General features: G+C 37.2%; 1 protein-coding gene across 1 annotated transcript; it reads right to left on the reverse strand.

The window, feature by feature from the left end:
• Positions 1-489: 489 nt before the first annotated feature.
• Positions 490-15,375, reverse strand: arrdc1a (arrestin domain containing 1a). Its single transcript, XM_028458587.1, has 8 exons — positions 15,198-15,375; positions 8,701-8,811; positions 8,498-8,548; positions 7,422-7,576; positions 4,867-5,049; positions 2,937-3,113; positions 2,212-2,710; positions 490-1,210 (listed from the first exon to the last, which is right to left on the reverse strand). The coding sequence occupies exons 1-8, from the start codon at positions 15,313-15,315 to the stop codon at positions 1,173-1,175; spliced, it is 1,332 nt and encodes a 443-aa protein (XP_028314388.1). The 5' UTR covers positions 15,316-15,375; the 3' UTR covers positions 490-1,172.
• Positions 15,376-16,698: the final 1,323 nt, after the last annotated feature.

Raw genomic sequence — 16,698 nt, forward strand, 5'->3', positions numbered from 1 at the left:
TAATATAATATATATCAGAGATAAAAATCCGATATTCGTTTTCTGGACCAATATCAATATCGAATCGGGACACCCCAGTAGTTTTGTTTTTTAGTCATGAAGTTGTATTTTTATGTTTTTGATATATATACATTTAATATAATTTTGTTGTCTTTTTAGTTGCTTGTAGGTTTTCATTGTCGTTTTTTTCCTCGACATAATTGCAGTTGCCATTTTCGGTATTTTTGTTGATCATTTCTGTATTTTTGTTAGTTATTATGCATTCTTACTTAAATCATAAAGTGTACAGTATCTAATTTACATGGTTATGACTGCTGGCCTAATTTTAAAATATCTGACTACAATGACCATAGGTCCCAGCTTTGTCACCATGCTGTGTTTTCACTATACTGGTAACCTCCAGATTATAGACTCCAAAATTGTCTTTCAGCCTAAAAAAACCCAAACATTTTAAAAAGTTAGTCAGATGATGAGAAACAGAACCACAGGTTTCATTTTAACAGATTTATTTTTGCAGTTGGAAGACAATAAATAAATGCAACTCAATCAAAAAAAAAAATTAGACTTCACAGTCAGGTGGCCAACATGCCACCCTTAATAACCACCAGGAGTGACAGACTGAACACGTGCAGCAGTGAGAAATCACAAGAACAAACCTGCAGTGCTTCAGCAGAAACCTAAAACTGGGTTAATGTTACACAGAACAAGAAGCAATAGCATGTTCATGATTAACAGAAACAAGTCAAAGATTAATTAGAAAAATGACGTCATGGTTCAACTAAAAACAAGGTGGAGACGTCTGATTGGTTATTTGTTTTAGCGTTAGTGTTCAGTTAAACGTGACATCACAGATGTCGTCATGTTCTAAAACAACTATTAAAATCCTGGCCCCTGATGGCCAGACTAAGAACAGCCAATAAAACAGCATGTGTCCTTTCCTTCAAACTGCTAAAAGTACAGAGAACAAAGACTGAAGGCGAAGAAAATTATCGATCAAACGCCTCTGTTAGATCAGTGAAAGGATTTGTTCACAGGGCACCGATGCACATGCTGCCCTGGCGTTGTCGCTCCTCTGAAGAGTTTTGGCGTTTAAAAAAAAAAAAATGACGGGACTCCACAGCAGCTACTGTTTGTATATCCGTGAACTGATGCTCATCTTGGGTTCAGTCGCCTCATGTGTCGTAGCTATCGTGGTACGGAGGAGGAGCCTCTGAAAAAGACAAATTCACATTGGCGTCAGTGATCACCTTCAGTATGGACACATTTCAATGGTCTAGATTAGACATACGTAACTTTAACTTCAGCTGGGTCACAAAAATGTGATTATCTGATCTGAAGACATCATCCACAATCATGTCAGCATTTAATACAAGCATTAATACCAGGAATGAACAAAGGGTTTGTGTATTTTTTCTGTTGTTTTGTGTGTTTCTGGATTCATTGCGTGTGGTCTTTTATTTTTGTTTTGTGCTTTGTATGAGTACTTTTGTTAATTTTCAATGTCTCTTGGTATATTTTTTGTGAATTTGTGTAAATGTTTAGTATTTTTGTGTCATGTATGTTTTTAGAGTCATTTGTTTAGAGCGCTGCACCAAATCAGATCAAGGGCCACATTTCCCCCGAAAACCAGCAGTTGCCTATGTCAAATCTAGATTTTAAAGTTTGTCAAAATCCATTGAGTACCTTTGATGTTAATCCTGCTAACGGATAAAGAAACATGATTTTTTTTGTTTTAGTACTACAAAAACTGTACTTTGAATACAATTATGGGGTCATTAATAAGTATATATGGTAATTAAATATTGTAAATATTAGCACAAAGGCAAACGTTTAGGCATTCTGTTTAAAAATTACTTTTATGCAGTAGAAAAAGAATTTAATGATTCAAAGAAGGGGTTTGTCTACTCTACACTAACACACAAAATTGCCGACATCATTGTTAAAAAGGGTAGGAAAAAATGAGTAATAATTGATTAGAAGTCCCACATTAAAGTCATAGAATTATCTCAAATTGTTGTTTTATTATATAATGCTAAATGTATTGTCACTTAAAGCACATGACTGATTCACAACAAGGAAACACTTAGACTCAGTCATCATTAACATTATCACCAGGTGATTTTTAGCATCGCCAGTTTTCACTGCTGCTCAAATTTTTTAAAAAGCACCTGTAGTAAAAGCCTTCCAGGAACCAGAGCTCGGTGCACTAACCTTGTGGATAATCAGAGGCGCTGTAATTCGGCGGCGGCCCCTGTGGCGATGGCACAGGGACCACTCCACTGATGGATGGGTAAAGCACGGTGGCGGCTGGGTTCGGGCCTACGAACGCAGGCCCGGCGGGTGCAGAGGGGCCCGGCTGTTGGGTATGAGGAAAGAGGAGGCCGGGGGCGTAGCTGAAGGCGTTGGGCGACACCAGCTGAGACTGGCGTTTGTCGTTGTGCGGCTCCGGTGCGTACTCTGCTGGGGGAGCGCTGGGGGGAATGTAGGAGGATACCCTGGAGCGAGGGGCCGGTTTTGGGGCAGGGCGAGGAGGGAGCTGAGGAGTGGAGCCGTCGGCCATGGAAGCGTCTGGGGCCACGGCGGAGGCTGCTGGTTCCTCAGCAGTGGGGGGAGAAGTGGCTTTCTTTGAGGGTTGGTGTTTTTTATCCAATGAGACGTTGCCGATCTGGATGGGAAGTGTTAGCATCACATCAGGAGACTTCAAGCTGACCTGAAACCAGAACAACATGTTGAGGAAGGACAGAAATGTAAAACAATACTATTTTTCCTGCTGTACAACCAATATATAATATAACTATAATACTCAGCATTGCTGTGTGCTGTTTAACAGCCTGGCAGTTCTACAGTTGTACAAGAATCATCATAAATTACAAAAGCCTGGAATTTTAAATGAAGGACTAATTTGCAGAGGAAACAAATTATGGGTATCTTCTGACCTTGATGTAATACTCGATCTTGATGAGCTCGCAACCGGTGAGGCAGGACTGAGGCAGAGCAGGGACGATGATCTGCTCCTTCCAGTCCAACTCCTTGCCGCGCTTCACCACGCCGCCCTCCACCTCCGCAATCACCTTTATGTCGTGGGTGGGCTTCTTGGTCTCGTAGGTCACTCTCTACCAATACGGAGAGGAGAAGGTTACTTATTTAAAGTTTCTCAAATCCAGCACACAGAAAGGTTATGAAAATATGCGATTAATAATACATTTTCCCTAACTCAAATTGAGACACCTCAGAGACCCTGTCATCATCTTTACGATATCTTTCAGCCTTTCTCTGACATCCTGTACAGTGGTGGATTCATATTCCCTCCAAATGGCGTCATTATTATGATTTTCCTTCAACAGCTGTGAAGCACCTTAATGGCACTTAGCACTTTGAGTATTAATTTGCACTTATGATACATATTTGCATGGTTTTAATTGTATTTATTTGCACATTTTGTCGGGTTCTTTTTTGTAACTTCCCATATTATGGTTTGTATATTGTGTGTCCTTGTTTGTTTTATATGTGAGAAATGCTATAAAGCAATTAGTCTCTTTATTATCCCTAATGGGACTTGAACCCTCTGGGAAACATTTTTGGTGCCATTTATTGCATTTTTGTTGTTATTGTATCTTTTTCTTTACTTTGTTGGTGTTTGTTTTTACCATTTTCATTTTTTAAAAAGCATTTTTTATTTATTTTGTTGTTTTGTGGGTGTCGTGTTGTTTACCGTGTTGTGTACCGTGTGCATAATGTTGATGAACATTCTCCTTTCTTTAATCATATTACCTCATTGGCTGCCAGCCATTTTCAGAACAAATAGCCCCCTCACTGCCAGCCATTTCAGTGCATTTTGACTGATTTTTAAAGACCCACAGAATATTTTGCACTATGACAATCTAAAATCTGAAAAAATAGACACTTTCATCAGAAAAAATAATTTTGTTTTTAGCTTGTTTACTTTTTCCATAATCAGCAGTTGAATATAGGTAAGTTTCACACAAATAGCCAGTTTGTGACAAAAAGCTGAGAAAAAAAGCCTTTTTCTGAAAAAAAAACTCAGTGACTTTGAAACTGATTATTTGTTTTTGCTTTAGGGCAGGGGTGTCCAATTCCGGTCCTCGAGGGCCACTATCCAGCATGTTTTAGATGTTTCCCTCTTCCAACACACCTGATTCAAATGATCAACTCCTCATCCAGCTCTGCAGAAGCCTGATAACGATCCTAATCATTTGAATCAGGTGTGTTGGAAGAGAGAAACATCTAAAACATGCTGGATAGTGGCCCTCGAGGACCGGAATTGGACACCCCTGCTTTAGGGACACCTCAACATTGGTTTTGCTCTATAAAACTACAAAAACAACACTGAGACCGGGCTTTTGATGGCAAAAATATTATTATTTTGCTATCTGGGTCAGAATTGTACAAGACACTCAATAGTCCAGTTAGTTCCACACATGCTCTGGAACCAGTTTGTCACTACATCATAGGACAAGCCTGATATTCATGGGAGAACTCCGTCACACTGTATCCTAGCAACCCCAGTTGAAAAACACAATTGACGTATATATACGTCAATGTCAGTGAACGTTCGGATTTGAAATAACGTATATGTACGTCAATGGCAGTGAGTGAGTTAAAGAAGGTAAATGTGCTGTCTTCCACAGAGACTGAAGGATCTCTACACCAGCGACCACATGTTTTGGTTAGCTAAGCACATAGCGGAGCTGGCTGAGCAGGGTCACTGGTTAAAGGGGTGGGGCTATGTAATCCGGTCAACTTATTGGCTGATTTTTTTTCTTCAGTTATAGAAACGAGTAAATACATTTATCAGACAGATAATTATGGTGCATCCCTAGGAAAAGACTTAATGTTCGGTTGTACCTGCATCAGGCTGGCTGAAATGTTCCCAGTGGTCTTCCCGGAATCGTTGTGGACATGTGCTGTCACTTTGATGACCTGGCCAGATGTGTAACCCTTCATGTCCGTTTGGGCCTTCAGGACCACCGTACCCGATTTCACCAGCATGTAGGTGAACTCCTGGCTGACCTCAGACTCACAGACGCCCTGAAACAACACACAGAGGGTTTGTCTTTCAGTGATTGACCTTAGCGACATGGAAATGAGGAGTATTTGTTACCAGGGTTGGGGTAAATTATATTTGTAATTGCGCAATTGATAATTAATAACAAGTTATTTAAATTTACAGTTCTATGGCTTATACATACGTAGTTAACAATCATTAAAATATGTTTCATGTACCAGTCAGTTCTCTTTAGTATCCTTTTATCATTAGAAAAATAAAAATAATGAAATCGAGGGGTATACCGACACCCACACCAAAATATCAACATCTATATTTTCATGGATAAGGAAGCCTAACAACGTAACCAAGAGATTAAAAAAAATTGAATGACAGATACTTTTTTTGGGTATATTTTACAGTTAATTTAAGACATGGGTCTGACCCGTTATCGTAAGAGATGCTAACAGAAAGCTAACACAAGAGGAAGTTGAGTTTTATGTGATTATTTAATTCAGGCTCAGTAATTGTGATTAACTGTAATTGTACTTTAGTAATTGAAAAATAATTGTAATTGACTTTCAGAAATTGGAAAAAATGCCAGTCATCGCAATCATAATCTAGTTGTAATTGAACATGGATAATTGAAGACGGACTTATAATTGAAAAAGTTAATTTACCTGCTTGTTACTGTGTACCTACACATCATAACTGCTAAAATCTGTATTTACAAGCACTAAAAGTTAATTATGAATAATTAAAACCAACCAAACAGCTTTTCCTCCTGATCACATAACATTGAATAATTTTAAATAAAATAAAATCAGTCAATATGGAATTTACAAAAAGTATTCATTCATCATATTTACTCCCATTTATTATACCATTTTTTATTTAAAATAATGAAATTCATTTTTTTATTTGTTTTTATGCCTGAAATTTCTAATATCTAATACTTTATTGGAGCAGTACATATCCCACTTGTGTTTAAAGTTCAAGATTAGCCACATACATATAACTCATAAATGAGTTTAAACTTAAATCAAATAAAAGATAGTATATATCTAATAAGAGTAAATAATGCAAATGTGGTGCAAATATCAATGACATTTGGCTTCTTAGCCCATTTTAAGCATTATTTAAATTGATTTATTTTAAAAACAGATAAAACTCCAATTTAGTGTGGCATTATTACAATTTATATAATACAATTGGTCATTTTTAGGCCAGGCTACCGAACTCAAAACGCCACTCACTTTGTTGTTGTTGTGTACGCTAGTTAAAATAGCCACTCCTCTGTTATTCGTGAACGGATCGGGCTGAAATGTGGTAGATATAATCTATGGATGTGTACGCATCGAAGCTGGGAGCCTCATTTTTGATTTGGGGCCCAGGGGGAAAAAAAAAAACAAGAAAAAAAGTTGATTTCTCAATTTATTTGCGAGTCAAATCTTACAACAGTTGGTGCTACCAAATCATTGGCACATACCAATATATAAATGGGGACCACTACCCCGTACATGTCCGGGGGTCCCATTTTTCAAATGACTACTCCTCTGTTAGTTCTCATTAGATCGGAATGCAGTTTGATATGAATACTGTATGAATGAATATGATGAGACGCTCAGAGCCCTTTTTTTTATTTATTTATTTATTTTTTTAAATGGGGCCGAGGGGCCCACCCCCCATTTCCGGTAATTCCAAATTTATAGGAACATAGTTGTGTGACATATCGTTTCAAAGGCAGCTGTGGCTACCATAGTAGTTTACCACTCCTGTATGTGGAGTGAAAGAATAATGCACATCAATGTAAAGCACTTTGAGTCTATGATAAAGCACTATATAAAATCCAATGCATTATTATTATTGTTACAGTGGAGGCCACATAAGTGCGATTATCTGTTCTGATGGTCACATTAACGTCATGCCAGCATTTAGAATAATAATCTGAATGTTAATACAGGGGGAAAAGTGTTTTTGTTAAGTGTATTTTCATTTTTTAATAATGTATTTTGAGGATGTTTTGAGGTCTTTTCATGTGCTTTTGTTGTCGATTTGTTTATTTTTGGAGTCATTCTTTTTTAAATCATTTTGAGTGTTTTTGTTGAAATTTTTTGTTTTTTTTTTACATTTTGTGTATTTTTGTTGTTTGTGCATTTTTGTGCATTTGTTGTTGTTTTGTGTATTGTGTACTGTTGTTCATATTTAGAGTCATTTTGCGAGTTTTTGTTGTCACTTAGTGCATTTGCATGTCTGACTTATACTTTGCATCATGTGTGTTACCTTCAATTTGATGCATATCTGTATCTAAAAGCTTTAAAATACATCACCATTACGTACAGTTTTACCTACTAACTGACCTTTCAGACGAATTACATGAGTAAGGGTGCAGCAGCATATTGATCATTAACCTCACCCATATATCGGGTATTTCGTTGAGGTTGAGCAGACGCAGCAGGTAGAAAGGCTTCTCTGCACTGTAGTCCTTGGAGAAACGAGGCGTGTCGAGGAACGCTCGCACTCTGTAAATGATCCGACCGTAGTTTCCTTCGAAGGATGTTGGCGCTGTGGCTGTGAGCAACACAACGCAAAGTTTAATGACTTCAAACATGTGAGGTTTGGCGAAGTGACAATTTTGAACACTCTTAAAACATTTGTATTAGCTTTATTATCATACGTTATCAGGGTAAATTTCCTGACACGCCTGCTGGCTCTCACAGCGTGAAAGCATGAACACACACACACGTTTCAGGAGACACTTGCAGTTCCCAGCAGTAAAAATACCAGTTAGGCTGGTTTTGGGTTTCAGTGCATGACGAGTGTGATGGAGAAAAGCGACCTCCAGCTGATTGGAGACAGAACAAAGTCTGAGAGAGCACAGAGTGTCTGTGTTCTCCGCTGGGTGAGAGAGCTCCATAACAACGACATGAACTGTACGATGAAATATGAAGATTGTGTGAGAATGTTAACGACCTATAGAAAGGTAGAAAGGAGTTATCACAGCCATGAAGGTCTAAAACCGGGGCTGATGGAATGAAATCAAATCAACCACTGACGTACGAGAGAGAACAAAGAACTCTGTTCTCGTTAAGTATGTAGAAAGCTCTATTGTGTCATGGATAAGACTTCCCTGTCTGTCAGCAGCTTTCGTTTTCCTCCTCCTACTCATCATGAAGCAGTGTGAGAATGCACTCACTGATGACCTGCTGAGGAGTGGACTGCAAATACTTTCAAAGCAAGTTTGTTTCAAATGTGTGACTCTTAGACAGGAACCTCTAAATCCAACCTTTCTAGATTACTAGCTCGGCCTGATAAAAGGTGGTAATTAGTGCAATAAACCCCTGGGAACAATGGGAAAAAATTCCCACACTGCTGAACAATAGGATGGTGAACATGCCAAGACATGTCCACAGAAACACACAGAGACACACACACACACACACACACAGTGGAAAGATTACAGTGTTCATCCTGTCACTCTGCACTCCTTACCTGGTATGAGAAACTTGAATGGAAAAGTGTGCACTCCCTGTTTCAGAGTTCCTGTGTGGGACGCAGAGGACACAAACAATCAGCCTGCTGTTTCCCAGCATCCAGGAGAAACAGGGATCATTGGTTTCTCCTGTCTGCACTTAATCCAATCTCAGTTTTCCTATCAGATCTGAAAAATCCCAGCCACACGGTGTGTTTTGTACCTTTGTCTACGACGGAGATGGAGCTGTTGAAGTACTGTTCCTCAGAGGTCCACGAGGTGTCGTTCACCTTGGTGGTGATGCCACAGAAGCCGTGGCAGTTCACTTTGATGCCTGCAGGTGAGAGGGCAAACAGAAGGTCTAACATGAGCCTTCAGTCTTTGACATGAATAAAAACCATTGTCTACTCGGCTTTACTGAGATTTAATTACAGGAGCAGGGTTTCCTCAAGGTTTACTGCCTTATGTGAGATTTGAATAATAGTTTTATTGGTCTGTCATTAGAAAGGTTTTCACCACAATTGATAAGGGTTTTTTTCCAGCCGATACAGATTATTAGTAATCAAGGAAACTGATTCGAACTGATTTGCTGTATAATGATTAATCTTAATGTCAAAATTTGGAATAATACAACTGGGATTAAACTGAATACAGTATACCATTTGTTTTTATACACTGATGATCTGTGATTAAAAAACACCATAAAAAACACAAATGTTGGATGGTTAATTATATAAAAACAAAAAATGCAGAGACCTCTTCAAGCTGATATCCGGAGTTTTTGAGAAACGTCTCGATGTCTCGCCCTAAACAGCCTCACTTCCTCCCACTGCCACTGCAATCTACCAGAAGCCACGCCTCTACTTTTCTGCACGCGCATCACGGAACATAACAAGGTCGAACCTGGTCGCATTGATATAGGTCTATAGGTCAGGTAAGAGCCAAAATCATATTTACTCGTTTGCTGTTGTGACGCGCGGCCTTGTTTCCGTGCACAGTTCCGCATTGACTTTGATTGACAGACTAAAAAACAGGAAGTCGAAGCCTATTGGCCGAGCGCACTCGGCAATCGCTTCCATTTGTATAGGAGTCAATGGGACGAAGGAGGGACTAATATACATTAATGTATATAAATGACCACTGGTAGTAGACCATAGTAAAAGACTAGTTAGGTATTTTTTCACATTTCAAAACAATCATAAAAACATAAATTTCTCGGAAACTCCAGATATCAGCTTTAAAGTCACTGAGACAAATAAAGAAAATGGTTCACTACATTTTATAAAATCAAAGTAAAAAAGGGAACTGTAGCATATAAAAATGAAATAAGCTGTTGACTGGCTACACAGCAGGTGACAGCCAATCAGTGGAGACAGAAGGAGGGACATTGTAACATAGCCACGAATAGTGACTTCAGGCAGATAGAGACAGATATATAATTAGCGATATTATAAGCGTGATGATTATTGGTCGATCCTTCATAACTATCAGTTTGGAAACTTGCAACCAGTCTAAAAGTCTAAAGGATGCTTATGTAGAGCACAAAGATTAATCTTCAAGTTCAGCTGCACAAACTGTCAGAAAATTAGCTTTAATTAATAGTTGATTTGGTTGTAGTTGCAGTCTGTATATTTACTAGTTAGGAACTTATTGAACAGCTGTATGTTTTATGTCAGAAAACAAAGGAAAAAGCCAGTGTGTGTGTGTGTGTGTGTCCGTCATGTTTTTGCCTGCCGGTGCAGAGAAACTGGTTGGAATAAATAGGTTTCCAGGTGTATCAGATTTCATGTGAATGTATTTGCTCTTCCGCGGCACCACGTATGTTCTCTTCTCAGTTTTCCTATGTGAAAGATGTTGTTATCCTTGTGAAGCAGGTACCACACAGCAATAGTGAAGTGTTCTGCTGTTTGAGCAATGATTCACTGAGCAAACATCTTGTGCATGTATCACCCCTCAATAACACAGTGTTGCAATTCCTTTGTTAGAGATACAATATCTGGGTCCTACACAGCTCATGTCCTCTTAAGTTGCTCCAAATCCATAATCCGCTCTTAATGAGAAATGGAAGGGTAAATGATTCACATTGAAAAGTTGAATCTTTGTAACAATTCAGGACTCATGAATCCTAACGATTCCTAGAATTGTTAAAAATCACTCTAGGATTTTGTTCCGTCAAGAGGTCTCGACTATAGTTACAGTAAATGGCTAATTCAACTGCATCCAAGGCTGCTTGGAGCGGATCAATAAGTGCACTGAGAACACACACCAAGCCAAATCAAGGTGATAAAACCATCACCTGTTCTCCACCCATTTGACTATCCCGTTGTGAAATCACCCTCAGAATCACAAAACTCAAAGAGTCACTTCTGACGACAAACTTTAAACCATTACAGTAAAAACTCTTTATTTCCTGGTATGAAATTAAACAAATATTTACATGCATCCATGCAGAGATTAATGGATTTTCAAGTCCTACTCTTATTGACTAGGTTCTGGATATCATTTCAGTGTAAATATTTGCCGAGCCATCACTCTTTTTTTCTGTGACGGGACAATTTGACAGTCTGACTAGCTCCACCTGAAGAAGAATGTCAACAAACCAGAGCCTTCAAACAGACACTCCCTGATACAGCATCCCAAAGAGCACAGAGAAAGTGATGACTCATGATGTGATATGATCGACATACGGCCCCTAAACAAATACATAAGATAACAGCAATACATGAAATAACTAAAGAATACACAAAATGACCAATATATAAGCCAATACAAAACAATAACACATAAAAGGACTTTAAAAACCTTTATTAATGCTCAGATTAGTCATTTTTGTAAATGCTCACAATATGTTTCTCATGTCAGCCACAATACCATTTTTGTGGCCCCTGCTGTGATATAAGATGCCCATCTCTGCTATAACAGTTTCAATCTCGTTAACACAGAAGAGAACCGACACATAAGTAGACCAGGGGTCGAGTTACACATTATATAGTGCATTGTTGGAATCATTTGTTTATTTAAGCATTAATATTTATCTATACATCTGCAACGGATTCATTTTAGTAAGTTTCGTACACAGTCATTGCCATAAATGCAATAGGATTAATAATTGGCATTTAATCATTTCTTCGGTGTTTCGGCCATAAAAATCACACATTTCCCACAATCCTTAGTAGAGATGTGAATCTTTGGGTGTCTCACAATTCGATTCTGATTCTTAGGGTCAATCGATTCGATTCAAACGATTCTCGATTCAAAAATTGATACAATGCATAGTGTGTTAAGGCAAATTATGGCATCAAATCCATACAGTTTGTATAAAATCATTTTAAATAAACTGATTCCAATTATGTAAACACACAAAGGCAAACTTAAGGCAAAAGGTAACATTTATTCTTGCTAAACAAATAAAATATATCTTATTGTACAAGAAATGACTTGCTTAAATAAAATTGTCTAAATAAAAGCTTAGGTCAGCTGCCCCTTTCTTCCAGAAGTAAGTCTCAACTCTCAGTGACTACAATAATTGTATAACTGCTTAAGTCCTGTACTTTGTCTGTTTTTGTTGTTTTGGTTTTGTGTTTCTGCTTGTAATGAAAAAATAACTACATTTTTTTTTAACAAAACAAATATTTTTGAAGTCTATGAATCGATTCAGAATCGCAGACGATTAGAATTGCGATTCTTACGTGAATCGATTTTTCCCCTCACCCCTAATCCTTAGCGCTTCTCTGTCCTCATCTTTAAAAAAAACATGCAGAGCAGTGTGTCTTACTCTTGTGTGACACAGCGGACTCTGTGTGGTCGTCAAATTTGAGATTTGCGCTTCATGGATGTCTGCCTGAGTATGAATGAGCCTTTAGTGGGGTTTTCCCCATGTGAGGAATTATTTCAATCTTATTGAGATTGTCAATCAGATCGACAGCCTGCCACACCTTAGTGGTAAATAAAGGTTTTAAGAAAATATCTGCTGAAAAGTTCAAGAAAACTAAAATTAGAGCTTCGCAAAACAGATTAAAGTTACAAAATCCTCCACAGCGGATTTGATTAACAATGAAAAAAAGGTCAAATAATCATAATTTACAGTTACACTATATGAGACAACATGAGTACTCAACAGTAACAGTAGGCTTACGATGAAGCTAGTGCTGGATTATAGTATATGACATTTTTTCGTTATCATTTAATCAATACATTTTTAACCGATTAATAGAATATTTGGACATTTTGCAGTCTTTATGCTTATTTATGTCTTATTAAGGAAAAACACTAGTTCTTCATCTGTTCAGTCTGTTTAATCGATGAATCGTTTGGGGCCAAGTTACAGCAGATTCATGTTTCACACTCAGAAAAAAGACAATAACGAGGCAAACAAAGACAAAGCCCATCAGCCATATGTGCACATACACAAGCTGTTTGCCACAATACACAGAGTCAGATACTCCAACCTACAGGATCACGTTTCCTGTTCACAAGCAGAATGACAACAGGGAACAGGAAGGATAGCAGTGTTCAACACTTTAGTTAACCAACCACGTACTGTAATATTTGGATTTTAAGTTTAATAAGATTTCACATGTGCCAGGGGTGCACTTCCTGTTTTTACAACAATGTTATGTCTCCGTGTTTCACTGAAAAGTCTGTTGTGTTTCGTGTGCAACACATCAGCACGTAAAGAGCGTCACGTGGAGTCAACTGCTTTACCAATCGACACCTGCCATTGTTGTAGAAATTAGTAGAGCATCGCAAACGGAGTTCTGCTGTTCCCAGGGCCCCGTCCCCTCTCAGGGAAAAAGGAGAAAAAAAGCAGCAAATACTATAAATCAGTGGTTCTCAAACTTTTTTGGCTACATTTTGCTCAGAAAACAATGAAAAAACAAATTATAGAGCATAATCAAGATAATTTCTATCATTGTTTTGTGTTTTTGTGTTGCTGTTGTTGGTATTATTTAAATCATTCTCACTCAGTGTGTGTTTTTGTATGTTTCTCTGGTATTTTTGTGCATTTTGTTGTGATCTTGTGTATTTTTCTCTCATTTGCTGTGTCTTTGTTGTCGTTTTCTATGCTGCTGGTAATAGTAAGTATTTTTATCTCTTAGTGTGTGTGTTTTTGGTGTCATTTTGAGGTATTTTATTGTTGTATCTCTGTTCTTTTCATTATTCAGTATATTTTTTTATCCTATTTTGTGTGTTTTTGCTGCCATTTTGTGAGTTGCTGGTAATATTCAGTGTGATGATCATTTTTAACTTAAAATAAACATAAAACCCCATATTTTTTAATGCTTTCATTTGTCAATTTTCCTTTTTCTTAAGTACCCCCTGTAGTGCCATTGCGTATCCCCATTTGAGAAACACTGCTTTAAATAATGTACTACTCTGGATCTTTAAGTCGGACATGCCTGCATTTAATCATCATATGATATCGTCTTTGTTTCAACCCAAATGTCTCTGTCAAAAACACTACCGCTATTTCCTGTCACAACAACACAAACATTTGACATTGTAGTCACAGTCTGACTAATAAATCCCACTGCTCACAGAACAAAAGGAGAAGTCATACTTCATAACAGCTTTTGTCTCCGAGTCGAGCCGAGAACAACAGATTTTTTTCACCCAAATCAGTCCATTTTTTCCAAATGGCGTCTTTTTGATAGTGACTCTTCCACATGTGGGACAAAGAAACCTTTGCATTTTGAAAATAAATAAATTGTAGTTTTTTTTTTCTTACGTGGATTTAATAGTTGCTAGTTGTCATTTTGTGTGTTGTTTGATGTTTTAGTGAAAGGATTTTTGTCATTTTACAGTCACTTTATTCCTCTTTGTGTGGGCTGTGGTGGCGTAATGGTTAAAAAAGCGGGCTTGCAATGGGAGGGTGTTGGTTTGAATCCAACCTGGGTAATTGCTGTGGGACGTTGAGCAACTCCTTTAATCCTACCTACTGGAGTTGTATGTGACTTTGGATTAAAAAACGTCTGCTAAATTAAATTGTAATTGTAGTCTTGTAATCTGTGGAGTGGTTTTGGCATTTTCACTTTGAGTGTTTTTTAACTACATTTATGTAATTTTGCTGTATTTTGTTTTATTTTTACATTTTTGTTGTTTAATATCTGTGTGATTTATTTGCCTTTTTTTGTGTGTGTGTGTGATTTTATGTTGCTCTCTTTGACAAAACAAAAGCTTAAAAGATTGCATTTACCACTCCAGTCTTAATATTCTGTGGGCTGCACTAAAAGGTATTATGTGTGTAATTATCATAAAACAGATACCACAGCATACCTTCAGAGGTTTGATGGAGACAAAGGCTTGACCAGTCTGACCAGTTTTTTTTAAGCAGACCTACATAATCTGATGCTGTTAAAAACAAATCTCTCAAGAGGAATACATGTCCATTTTATCTTATATGATGTGGGTCAGTTAGGATTTAAATGATAACCGTGTTATTTATTGTGGGTTATGACGTCAGGAAAGTTACACAAACAAACCTCAGTCCCAGTGGGGCCAATTAATCACTCCCAGTGAAACTCTGGACTTATATTAAACTTTTTTTAGTCTCTTTTAAACAAAACAAAAAAAAGATTTTTTGTATTTATTAAATATGATGTTAGGGGTTTCAAAGCCTTAGTTCGGACTGCACCATGTAAACGTAAAGTTCGGGCCTGACTTCCGTGTTGACACAGGTAGGTAACGCCAGGTTAGCGTCTCTTTCTCTCTCTCTCTTACCTTTGCATGGCAGCGCCTGTCCCACTTTAATCGTCACAGTCCCGCTGATGGACTCCCCAGGGCTGTAAACATCTTTGTTTTTGTCCAAGGCGATCTCAAACAGCTGAACCTTCCCCATAATGCAGCTCCGCACCGGAGCGCTCTCACCTGTGTTTGTGCGCGAGGCGAAAAGCAGGGCGCTGGTTTACCGCGCTGTGTCCCCGCCCCTTACCGTGACGTCACCTGACTGGTCACCAACACACCTCACTGGTGACCGACAGAAGTTTTAAAAAAAAAGTTTATAACTTTTAATTCCTTTTTTTTTTTTTTTTTTTTGCTCATTATTTACAAAAAGTAGCAAAAATGTTGATTTATTAAATTTAGATGAATATAAGGAGTGTGGATAAGATACTTTAGGTAGATCTGTATTATTCAATTTAAAAAAAGCAAAACAAAAACAAAACAAAAAAAACAACTTTTTAATTAAAATAATCACTTCAATCAAAAAAAGAAAACTTTTTTCATAAAAAAAAAGCGTTACTTTAATCAAAAATAAATATTTTCAATCAAAGAAAAAAAAAGTATTCAAATGCCATTATTTGGGTCTCAATATTTTTCTGCATTTGAACACTTTTTTTCTTTGATTGTAAATGTTTATTTTTGATTGAAGTAAAGTGTTTTCTTTGAAGATATTTTTTTATATTAATTGAAGTGTTTTTTAAATTTAAATTTATTTATTTTTTCCCAATTGAATAATAAAGACACACATCTACCACAAATCTACCTCCATAGTTAGGCTCAAATTACTATTGCCCTATAGTTGTTTAATGCAGGGGTTCTCAACTGGTCTCACCCTGGGACCCACATTTTTCCACGGCCAATAAATCATGACCCACGTTTTTCAAAAATAGCGGTTGAAAACACACATTCTCTTTTTTAAAACATATATTTAGATCTCTATTCATTTTCCAATGCAACATGCATTTCACAGCATGCCTGTCAAAATAAATGTTTTTTTTTTTTTTTTTTTTTTATCAAAATATAAGACAAGTCCAACATGAGAGACTTTAATTATTTTATTTTATTTTTTTTACCAGCTGTTCGCGACCCACTCAGTACAGGTCCGTGACCCACTTTTGGGTCCTGACCCACCAGTTGAGAATCCCTGGTTTAATGTACATTTGTGTAACATATGTACAGTAACATAATGGAACAAATATGTTTTCTCAGTCTAAATGTATCTTTTATTCATCAACCTTTCAAAATAAATAATTGAATACATTTTTAAGAATTTAACAATTTGTTTCACAAACCCCCCCAACTTTAAAAACTTTCCCAGTGTAGCAGAAAGTTTTATTTTTAGTTATGTTTCCTCCTCTTGAATACATATCGGAAAAATACTTTTTCTCTCAACACCCCTTTCTGTGACGATTGATTGATTTCAAACTGCATCTTTGAAATTAAAACAAGAACGATCATGTGATTATCTGATTAAAAAAAACAAAACAAAAAAACTCCCTGT

The sequence above is a fragment of the Gouania willdenowi genome, chromosome 9 (assembly GCF_900634775.1).
Source record: "Gouania willdenowi chromosome 9, fGouWil2.1, whole genome shotgun sequence".
Taxonomy (NCBI): Eukaryota; Metazoa; Chordata; class Actinopteri; order Blenniiformes; family Gobiesocidae; genus Gouania; species Gouania willdenowi.